The sequence below is a fragment of the Chionomys nivalis genome, chromosome X (genome assembly GCF_950005125.1).
Source record: "Chionomys nivalis chromosome X, mChiNiv1.1, whole genome shotgun sequence".
Classification (NCBI taxonomy): domain Eukaryota; kingdom Metazoa; phylum Chordata; class Mammalia; order Rodentia; family Cricetidae; genus Chionomys; species Chionomys nivalis.
In genome coordinates this window covers 54,342,457-54,354,566 of record NC_080112.1, presented here as the reverse complement: position 1 = coordinate 54,354,566, position 12,110 = coordinate 54,342,457, and the positions used below count along the sequence as shown (strand labels likewise).

The following is a 12,110-nucleotide window of genomic DNA, read 5'->3' as shown; positions in this document are numbered from 1 at the left end:
AATCTCTCCTTTTGCTTGTTTTTGTATTCCTGCTGTTCTATTTGAGGCTTTAGCGCCAGCTAATTTTAGGCTTATTGGTGATGATTTGCGTTTTCCTTCTCTATAGAAGGACCATTGGCATTGAGTCAAGAGATCTGGACGGAAGGCTTGACTAAATCCTTATAACCTCATGTGCAAAATAAAAATAATGATAGCACCAGCTCTGCCAAAGGATAAAATGACATAAAATACATAAACAGACTGTGAATGCCTCTCAATTCAGAGATGTTTAATCCTCGTAGAACTATTATTCTATATAATGGGGCATCTTTTCCAGACAATTGAAAGCCAGAAAAAAAAAAGGATGAAAAAGTTCAGTTAAGTGTAAGAAATATAAAATCATATAAACTTCTTCAAGAGTTGTAATTAACCCCTTGGGTAGATATCTTTGCACTTTTAGAACTGAGAAGGAAAGCTTATCCTGTTTTCAAGGCTGTGGATGATGTTCTCCATAGCTATTACTTTTATATCAAAGCAGGTTGGGGAGAAAAGGCACCTATGAAACCTTATTTACAATATGGAAATTAATTTGGAATTGAAACAGAAGTAAAAGAACTCTTTGATTCTGTTATTTAGCAATTATAACTCAAAGTTCCCTTTTAAGGATGGAAAATATCTAAATCACTCACTTAAGTAGGTTGCACAAATTTTTCATAAATTCTTTCAGTAGTAGGAATATTAGTATTGCTATTTCAAGAACTAGATGCCCTGTTTTGAGCAATGTTGCACATAATATCCACCCATAAATTCTAGTAACTTCCTGAACATCTACAGTGCTTCCAGCTTATGGCAATTCTTTGATATTTCTGCAAAATCTTCTAGGTTATAGTTTGTTAAAGTTGAAATCTCTGTATCTTTCAAAACTGATTCTCATGTGTCATGGTTTCCCATGCTTTCGACATTCTAGACTGTTCCATTTGCCAGCAAACATCCAGAGCCGGACACCATACTCTACTCCTGCTCCCAACATGGTGAGCTGGGTAGCATGGGTTCATTTGCCCTGGGAATGTGGGTGCCGTAGCTTTGCAGAACTGCATTGCAGCTCATTTTCCTTCAACAGGAAGCAAAACATTTTTCATGTGCGTGTAACAAACCACCGTGAATGAACTCAGGAACTGAGACTCTGGAGAGTCTTGCTAGAAATCACTGAAAATTTCTTATTGTCAGAGAGAAACCAGGGTGTCTAGTCAATATAATTAGAATTCTGGGACTCCTTGACAGCATGAAACATGCCATGTTGGTACAAAAGATAGAACATTAGTTGTTAAGCTCTTGTTGTTTCCAAATCTGTATTTACCCTGTCCTTGGCAAGCAGAGTATTCTGTATCTTCATCAGCTTTTTGAAGCAAGATAATTATCCCCATTTAATAGATAAAGGTCTCATTCATTTCTAAAATGGATAGGAAGCTAAGAAATCTGGCTTCTAACTACACACAGTCTCATCTTCTTGGATAATGAAGAACTGAAAAAAATATTATGACAACTGCCTATTTTCCCCCAAAGGAAAAAAAAATATAAACTGGAAATTACCTTAAAATTTCTTTTTTATTTCCCATGTCTCCAAAGTCATACTATTAAACATTGTCATCTCAAGCTGATGGAGATGGGGAAAATTCCCAACTGGTTACTGTTTGTTTGCTTCTTCTTTTGTCTTCCTCCTCCTAGTCTTCCTCCTCCTTTTAGTCCTCCTCCTCTTTGCCATTTTGGCCATTCTATAAATGGATCAAATGTAAATGCCAGGTTTCCATGAGCTTGTGTGCACTTGTGAGCATTGAATACGCTACATGTGCACACAGGTTCTCAGGTTACTCATAAATTTTATATGCTTAAAGATGTTACTTAAAACAGTTGCCTCTAAAACCATTTCTACTTTTATAAAGTTGAAAACTTGTCTAATTTATAGTTTCCGACAGTAACTACACAATCATAATAAATTAAGATGTTTAAGAATGCTTTTATAAGTTTACCAAATGTACAGGCAATAGCATAGGATAAGAAATGGGGACATTTCTAAACCTTTTAATGGTATTTTGTAGTTCTTTCAAGCAGAAATTCAGTTAAGTTCAATCATCCATGATGCTCAAAGCAGCATGTAGGAGAAATTTTCACTAGTTGTATTAGGTCACTCCTGTATATATTTAAAATAACAACTGCAACAGAAGGTCTAGCTAGAGCAATCAGGCAAGAGAAAGAAAAAAAGAGAATCCAAATTGTTTTTTGTGTGTGTGTGTGTTTCTTTGTTAGTGAGAATGTGAATTTTATTATATGTTTAAATGACATTTATTAACAGCCTTGGGTTTGGGGGCTATTGTTTTGTTTGTTTCTATTTATTTATTTATTTATTTATTTATTTATTTATTTATTAAAGATTTCTGTCTCTTCCCTGCCACCGCCTCCCATATCCTTCCCCCTCCCCCAATCAACTCCCCCTCTCTCATCAGCCCTAAGAGCAGTCAGGGTTCCCTTCCCTTTGAGAAGACCAAGGACCTCCCACCTCCTTCCAGGTCTATTAAGGTGAACATCCAAACAGCCTAGGCTCCCACAAAGCCAGTACGTGCAGTAGGATCAAAACCCAGTGCCATTGTTCTTGACTTCTCAGCAGTCCTCATTGTCCGCTATGTTCAGAGAGTCCAGTTTTATCCCATGCTTTTTCAGACCCAGTCTAGCTGGCCTTGGTGAGTTCCCGAAAGAACATCCCCATTGTCTCAGTGTGTGGGTGCACCCCTCGCGGTCCTGAGTTCCTTGCTCGTGCTCTCTCTCCTTCTGCTCCTGGTTTGGACCTTGGGGTTGTTACTGTTTGCCGTGATATGATTTTATATGTAGAAAACCTCAGATCCCACCAAAAACCTCCTAGAAATTAGCATAAAATAATCAGTAGTGCGTGGGGGGGTGTAGGTGTGGGCATATGCACATGCAGGCGATTGCATGGGTGTACATATAATTCTCTGAAGAATCAATAAAAGAAATACTATTTACAATAATTACCAAAATTAAAAATAATTTAACTGAAGAGGTGGATGATATATATAATGGATGCTGTAAAGTATTTATTATGCTTGGTACAGTAAAGCACACCTGGAATCCCAGTATGCTCAAAGCAGAGAAACAAAGATCATGAGTTCAAGACCAGGATGAACAGCACAGTAATATTCTATCTCAGAATATGAAGGGCTGAGAATGTAGGTCATTGGTATAACTTGTTTATTATGCACTAAGCTTTGACTTCTATACTAATTATGATATAAAAAATCTCAGAAAAGAAATGGAAGAGAATATAAAAACCCTTTAGTTACCATTGCAGGTTTCTTAGGCATCTCCAGGAGGCCTGAGAAGAAAGGCTACTTGTGGCTCATTGTCAGTCTGAGAAACACTACTATAAGTTTTTTTTATTTAATGCATTTTAATTTTTATGGAAAAATAAACTTATTTTAATAAAAAAAAGAAATTGAAAGACACTCTGTGTCCATGGATTATAAGAATCAGTCCTGTTAAACTGTTCAAACTATTCAAAATGATCAATCAAGAGATTGATGATTTCTTTCCACAGAACTAGAAAAAGCAATACTAAAATTCATTGGGAATCATGAAAACCCCAAATAGACAGAGTCATCTTGAGTAATAACAAACAAACAAGAGGCATTCCAACACCTGACTTCAACATATACTACAAAACAAAAGTAAAGTGAATAGTTTTTCTTGCATAAAAATAGGCATATAGACCAAGGGAACTAACAAGGGAGACAAGAAATGAGCCCATATTGTGAATGCCAACTGCTTCTTAACAAAGGCACCAAAAGTAAAGATATTGGAAAGGTCAGCCTCTTCATGAAATGGTGCTGGAAAAACTGGACCTCCAGGAAACTGAAATGACTGAAACTTTATCCCGCCACCTATCCTGTACAAGCATTGACTCAAAACAAATCAATGACCAACATATTGGACCCGAAGCTACTAGAAGGAAATACCCACAAAATATATCAAGATACAGGTATACACATTTTTTTCTAGAATCTCCAACACACAGGCACCAAAAGTAAAAATAGACAAATGGAATTATTTCAAACTAAGAAGTTTTCATATAGCAAAGTAAACTATCAATACACTGTAGAGGGGGATATATTTATAAAGCAGCTATCTGACCAGAGGTTAATGTCCAGAATATATAAAGAGTCAAAAATTCAATGGCAATAAAAATAGTCAATATTTTTTAGAGCCAGGTGATGGTGGTGCACACCTTTAATCTCAGCACCCAAAAGGCAGAGGCAGGTGGATCTCCATGAGTTTGAGGCCAGCCTGGTCTACAAAAGCTAGGCCCAGGATAGGCTCCAAAGCTACAGGGAAAAACCCTGTTTCAAAAAATCAAAAAAGGTCAATTTTTTGAAAAGTGGGTGGCAGAGATAGTTATGTTGGCACACACAAGGACCTAAGTTCGGATCTCCATCACCCATGTAAACATCTGGACACAGAAGTATGTGCCTATAATTACAATTTTGTGGGAGCAGAGACAAACACATCCTCAGAGCTTTAGAATAGCAAGTCTAGCCAAATGAATGAGTTCTACATAGAGTGGCAACGTCTCTCTCAATTAAGAAGGTATAGTGCAAATGAGAAAGATAACAAATGTTGTGTCTGAGTTACACACAAGTACTCACATGCATGTGCACACACAGGTATAGATATTATATTAGTTTCTTTTCCTGTTGCTGTAATCAAATATCCTGACAAAACCCACCAACTAGAGGAAAAGTTGAGTTCAGTTCACAGTCCAGAGTATAGTCCATCATGGAACTTGGTGTTGTCGAGTTTTCAGGAATAAATCACTTTGCATCTACAGAAAGGAAGCAGAGAATAATGAATACATGGGCTTTAGTTCACTTTTCCCTTTTTATACAGAGTAGGATCTGAGCCTAGGGCATGGTACAATGCACTGTGGTCAGAGCTTCCTACTTGAATGAATCTAAACAAGACAATCCTTTAGAGGCATGACAGAAGTCCATCTCTGAGGTACTTCTAGATCTTATCAAGTTGACAGTTGAGACTAACCATCACAGATGCACACCCAAACATGTAAGCACATATACAATATACACAGAGAGACAATTATTTGGAGGTTGAGGAGTTGACTCAGTGTGGGTAAAAGAACTAGCTGTACTACTCTCGTGATCTAAGTGTGACACCTAGAACCCATATAAAAATCTAGATGAGGTGACACACATCTATAATCCTAGCATTTCTATTGTAAGATGGGAGATGTACATAATAGAACTGTCCATAAGCTCATGGGCCATCTGTCCTGAAGTACACAGTACAGCAGCAGCAGCAAGTGAGACACAACAAAGAGAAAAGAAGGAGCTAGTTGTTCTCTGACCTCTATATATGCACAGTGGCATGTATGCACTTGTGCACACACATATACCCTACAAAACTTTTAAAAATTAAAGTACACAATATTGCTAATGAATAGGTATTAAATCTCACTATGAGATTATTCCCTCACTCCAGTCAGAGTAATATTATTACTAAGGAAAAAGACAAAGACTGTTGCCAAATAGCACACAAAGAGAAGAAAAACAGTGGTAAACAGTGTGGAGAGTTCCCAAATGATAAGTAAATAAAAACGGAACTATCATATAGTCTGGTAAATAAAATTTTGTGTGAAAGGCACATCTAACTTCCCATGTTCACTTCAGCACTATTCATAGTCACCAAGAAATGGAAATAACCAAAGTGTCCAAGAACTGATTAACGGACAAAAACTGTGGCATATTTATACAGCAGAATAGAATTTAGCCATAAATAAGAATGGAATCCCATCATTTGAACCAGAATAGTTGAAACTGAAGACCATACGTGAAATAAGCCAAGAGTGATAACGTACTGCATTATCTCACTTGTACGGAATCAAAAAAAGGTGAAACTCAGGATTTGTGAAAAGAATGCGTTCTCAAACGAGGCTGTGGAGAGGGATGAAGAAGAGTTTATTAATAAGCACAAAGTTGGGGCTGGAGAAATGGCTCAGTGGTTAAGAGCATTGCCTGCTTTTCATGAGTTCAATTCCCGGCAACCACATGGTGGCTCACAATCATCTGTAATGAGGTCTGCTGCCCTCTTCTGGTCTGCAAACACACACAGACAAAATAAATAAATAAATATTAAAAAAAAATAAGCACAAAGTTACAATAAGATAGTATAAAGAAGAATGGCTACAGGGAGGAATAATTTACAATATATTTAAAAAATAAAAAAGAATTTTATTGTTTTTACCATAATTGACAAACTTTCGAGGAAGTTCATTTTTTCTTGAGTTCAACATTGTACAACATATTCATGCATCAAAACATAGCATGATAGCCCACAAATCTGCATAATTCTATATTAATTAATATTGGGTGTGGTGTTCATAGCTTTAATCAGAGCACCTTGGAGGCAGAGGCAGGCAGATGTCTGTGAGTTGAAAGCAAGCCTGCTCTACATAGTGAGTTTCAGTTCAGAATCTGAAGAAAAAAAACAATGACTATGATACAATATAAAACCCTCCATATACAAGAAAATTCTCTAAATTAAGTTTTAAATGAAAACACTCAATATGAATACTTGTGTGAAATTTTTCAAGTGTCCACATTTACCACAGGACACCAATGACACTTCACAACATTCCTTTCAACTCTAGCTTGGTGAACTTTAATTGGGGTTAGTCCAAAAACATGAGTGAGGAGTTACCTAGAGGTGCATGGGCAACTTATAAGTGACTTTAACATGAAAGAAAGTAACTCCCATCTCCTCAGCCCTGCTCCACAACTATTAACTACGTTTATGGCCTCAGGGAGGAGGGGCACCTCCTACTTCTAACCTCCTTTCCCTGTCAGAATGTAAATGGGCCCAATCATGTGAGGGTCTCATATGCCTAAATTACAGCTTCTCTGATTTCAAGATGACAGTAGCCATTTTGTGCCTGAAGGACAGAGTTCCATAATACCTTAGGTTCATTTATTTCTTAAACACTATGGCTGATTATTTTTAGTGTTCATTATTCAAATCACCCTCTTTATATTCTACATATAGACTTTACATTACACACACATATAATATATATATTATATACATGGATAGATATCTAAAATCACAACCCATTTCATTCTTAAAAACATTGCTTTGGAAGACCAAATAAATTAAGTGAATTCAGTCTTGCTGAGAAAATGATATTTTCAAAGACAAATTGAAAAAACTCAATCCATTCAGTAGCAGACACAGTGAAAATGTGAAAACTCGGTGTAAAGTCAAAGCAAGCAAGTGTGGACTTTGATATTATTATCTTCCCCAAATGGAAAGGCAAATGAAAAATACAAGAACCTTAATTCTGGAGAGCAGTCTGGGAAACTGTAATTATATTAGCAACATTCAACAGTGTTATCAACAGTGAGCAATTCCTCTCATCCCAACACAGCAGCCGACTCAGAAGATCACACCTTTCCAGCTCAGGGGATTTGTGACACTTAGGAATGTATGTGTAATTGGGTAAAAATAGTCATTACTTCAAGCTTTATTTTTATTTCTCTATCAAAAAGCCAAATTACTCCCAGATCTCATCCTGTTGCTCCAAGGTGACTACGATTCAGTCTCTTCTGAGGGGCTTTAAGGCTTCAAGGTGACTGGGGCTCAGTCTCTTCTGAGGGGGTGTAAGGCAGAAATTTTCAGTACCAGACACTCAGTTGCTTTAGTATTCATGATGGAGACTAGTGATGACAGAAGGATACCTGGATACACAGAGGGAGAATGGGTACTGGCTTGTTTTGTGTGTCAACTAGACTCAGGCTAGAGTCATCACAGAGGAAGGAGCCTCAGTTGAGGAAATGCCTTCATGAGACCCAGCTGTAAGGCATTTTCTCAATTAGTGATCAAGGAGAGAGAGGGCCCAGCCCATGGTGGATGGTGCTATCCCCAGGTTGTTAGTCCTGGGTTCTATAGGAAGGCAGACTGAGCAAGCCACGAAGAGAAAGCCATTAAGCAGCACCCCTCCATGGCCTCTGCATCAGTTCCTGTTTCCAGGTTCCTGCCCAGCTTGAGTTCCTGTCCTGACTTCCTTTGGTAATAAACAGCAATATTGAAATGTAATATGAATAAAACCTTTCTTTCCTTCCAAACTTGCTTTGGTCATGGTATTTTGTTGCAGTAATAGAAGGAGAGAGAGAGAGAGAGAGAGAGAGAGAGAGAGAGAGAGAGAGAGAGAGAGAGAGTCCATGCACACACATCCCTCCAGTCTGTACTGCCCCCAGCACTAGGGCTACAAGTAAAAGCCACCATGCCTGACTGTTTTCATGGGTGCTGGCGTGCTGAAGCTGGGTCATCATGCTTATGTGGCAAGCACTTTATAATAATGAGCCACCTCCTCGTCCTCCTGGATATCCTTGACTCCTTCACAAACCACCTGGAGATGCTCAAAGAGTCCCCATATCATCTCTTGACCAGACCTCTTTGCATCCAACTTCTGCACATTTGTGTGCTCTTTGATGCTCCTACCAGACAATATTCCTAAACCACAAATCATTTAATGTTATTCAATTTCTTCTTGTAGCTGATTGCTTGAAAGTCTCTTTAAAATTGAAAATGGGTTCTTCTCTCCTACAATACAACCCAACCACAGTTTCTCCCTTCTCCACTCCTCCCAGCTCCCCCAGCACCTCCCCCTTCCCCCGAGACCCACTCCCCCTCTTGTTTCCTATTCAGAAAACAGCAGGCCTTTGAGAGATAACAGTCAAACAGGAGACTGAAAGACCCCCTAAGGATGTCTTTCTTCTGGAGAGACCCCCTACCCAAGGACCAGTGGAGACCACTCATGCGGATGCAAACAGCAAGAGGTTTATTCAGCTGCACAGGTACCTGGGGTGGCAAAGTCTTTTGAATGACTAGCGCGCCTGCCTGCTGGGGTAGGGGAATTTTTATAGGGGTTGAGGAGCAAAAGCACGGGCACAGAAGCGAGAAGCGTAGTTACAGGGTTCCCATTGGTCAGTCTGAATGTGGCCGAGTCCAAGGCTAAGTCAAATTCCCAAATATCAGATATGAACTGACTTGGCTCGGTCTAGGGTACACGGTTGTTTTTCTCGGTGCTTTTCGTTCCTCCTTCAGACAAAATGTCTGACCACAGATATCTTGTTTTTGCTGTCTCTGCATTTATTTTTATTGGCAGCCTCTCATACTGTCCTCAGTTGAACCCTGAACGTGTAGTACAAGCCTTGCAAAATGGCGTTACTGGTGCTAAGCTGGGCGGGGGTTCTTTCATTCCCCCATTTCTCTTGTAACTTTGAATGGAATCTTTCATTCAGCTGGTTCAGGACCCTGGGACCTCCGGGTCATATTGTCTCAATTGATGATATTGCTGGGTTAGTACCAAAGTCTGTATAACTGATAGCCTGTCCTTCACAAACTGGACTAATTTATTAAGAATGCAGGGCCCAAAGAGTAATATAAGTAGGAGGATCATTAAGGGTCCCATAATGGAAGAGACTAGGGTGGTAAGCCATGGTGATCGGTTAAACCACCCTTCAAACCAGCCTTGTCCTACTTCAAACAACTGTTGTCTCTGTTTAAGTCTCTCCCTGAGTTTGGTCATACTGTCTCGTACCAACCCAGTCTGGTCTGCATAGAAGCAGCATTCTTCTTTTAGGGCTGCACATAGTCCTCCTTCTTTTAGGAACAAAATATCTAGTCCTCTTCTGTTTTGTAAGACTACCTCGGAGAGTGAGGTTAAAGATTTCTCAAGAGTACTGATTGATTCTTCTAATACCTGAAGATCTGTATTTATAGCTTGTTGCAGCTGCCTAAATTGGGAGGTCTCTGCTAGGGCGGCCACTCCTGTCCCTATTCATGCCGCCATACCTCCTACAGTAAGTCCACCAAGCAGTAAAGCTAATGTCAAAGATACAGGTTCTCTGCGAAACCGGGTTATTTCCCCAATTTTCTCAAAATGGCTATAGATGTATTCTGGTTCATGGTATATTATCTTGGGCCATAGTTCTATGAGCACGCAATAGTCAGAGCTGACATTGAGAACTGAGGTCGACACGCAGGGTGTCAATCCCGTACTGCAAGCCCAGCAAGTCCCATTGGGGGCTTCCAGGTAATGGGACCCTGGCCAAACTTCTTGAGTTAGGTTACATAGTACCTGATGAGATGGGGGGACCTTACCTATGCAAAGTCCCCTTCCTGATACCTCAGATAATGTTAGTTTGTGCTCTGAAAGGGCTGTACAACTGGTTGGGGCAGAAGTGTGATTGGAAAAATTCCGCGAAACAGCAATGCCTTCATAGTACGGGGGATGCGAAACCAGACATAGCCAACATTCCTGCGTCCGGGTGGGATCAGAGTAGTTTAAGGTTAAGAAGGCTCCCTCGACTAACTTCAGGAGTCGATCCCCCATCCCGGGTTGCTGGAGGGCCGTTGTAATGCTCGGGGTTTTGGGGCCAGATCTGGGGGGCGAGCTGGTGGTTGTGTGTGAAGGTGATGCCGTAACCAATGGTATGGGTTGAGGTTTGGGGGGAGGGTTGGACTTAGAGGGGGACTGCTGGTCTCCCAAGATAGTATTGGGGCCGACGGACTGTGATGGGGTAGCACTCATAATTTGTCGGGAAATTGAAAACAAGGTGATGGGGTCATATCCAGTACGGTAGAGGCGTAGCCCCCAAGACTTAGGTCCATCCCATGCTGCTTTCTTTCCCTGTTCAGTAAATTGTAAGATCAAGGGGTTGCATCTGCCCCCTGGGGTAGAGCCCTGAACGTTGGTGGTGGTCAGGGAATCATAACATGGACCACAGGCTTTACCCCCGCATATCCATGGTCCTCTCCCTGTATACCCGGAAATTGTTCCTCGTTTGAGGGTAATTAAGTCCCAGGAGGAGCTAGGCTTCCAATAAGCTTCTCCCGTGGTCTCACATCCCCATCGAGCACAGTACCCCTCTCCGGGACCCCCACATCCACGGGTCCTGCCTTGACCAGGGCAAACATAAATGTCTTTAGTCCGGGTCCCATGCCTTCCTCCTGGATGGTGGCATCCGTAACCAGAGAATGGTTCTTGGTCAGAAGGATCCCAAGATGATCCTACCAGGTCACAAAGATCAAAATAAAGAGTGGGGAAGGCATCCGTCAGTGTCCCCAATATGGAGGTGGAATTCGCCGTAGTTCCTGTCATAAGATTGGTAGCCCTCCAGGTGATATTATATACCTGATGGGGGCTTTCCCCCCCGGCAGTCATCCCCATTCCTAGCAGGACCCCCAAAATGGTCAAGGGGCCCCATGTATGAGTCTTAACTTTAGCGGGTTTTGAGTGCGCTGGATCTTCCATCCTTTCTTCTCGCTGTCCGTCTGTTGTTCTGGGTTGGCTGCTTTCACGTGTGAAGCGTGGATCCAGGCAGCAATCCCGTCCACCTTCAGTGCCATTGGGGTAGTCAGGAGAACAGTGTACGGTCCTTTCCAGCGTGGTTTCAGGTTCATAGTTTGATGTCTGCGGACCCAAACAGTGTCCCCGATCTGATACTGGTGAGGCACCACCGGCTGGTTAAGGTTATCCTGGTATGCCGCTGCCAGGGGCTTCCAGATCTCCTGTTGCACCAGCTGTAGGGCCTGCAAATGAGCTTGTAAGGAAGGGGAGTTAGCATAGTCTGTAATGTTCGTATCAAAAAAATGTATGGCTGGGGGTGGTGCCCCATATAGTATCTCAAAAGGGGTAAGGCCATGTGGTCCAGGAGTATTCCTGGCCCGATATAGGGCCAGGGGCAGGAGCAACACCCAATCTTTTGAGCCAGTTGCAAGCGTTAATTTAGATAAAGTCTCCTTAATAGTTCTGTTCATACGTTCTACCTGTCCTGAACTCTGGGGTCTATATGCACAGTGCAGTTTCCAATCAATCCCCAACAGCTTGGCCACCAACTGACTTACCTGGGAGACGAAGGCCGGCCCATTATCAGAACCCAATACCTTTGGCATTCCGTATCGGGGAAAAATTTCTTCTAGTAGCTTCTTGGCAACTATCTTGGCAGTCTCATGTCTGGTGGGGTAGGCCTCTACCCATCCTGAAAAGG

General features: G+C 41.2%; 1 protein-coding gene across 1 annotated transcript; it reads right to left on the bottom strand.

The window, feature by feature from the left end:
• Window positions 1–8,389: 8,389 nt before the first annotated feature.
• Window positions 8,390–11,374, bottom strand: LOC130868376 (MLV-related proviral Env polyprotein-like). The gene is given in 4 exon segments (XM_057760618.1): window positions 8,390–8,568; window positions 8,917–9,069; window positions 9,649–9,820; window positions 9,887–11,374. Coding segments are annotated over 4 exon segments (1,992 nt in total).
• Between the last annotated feature and the right edge of the window lie 736 nt (window positions 11,375–12,110).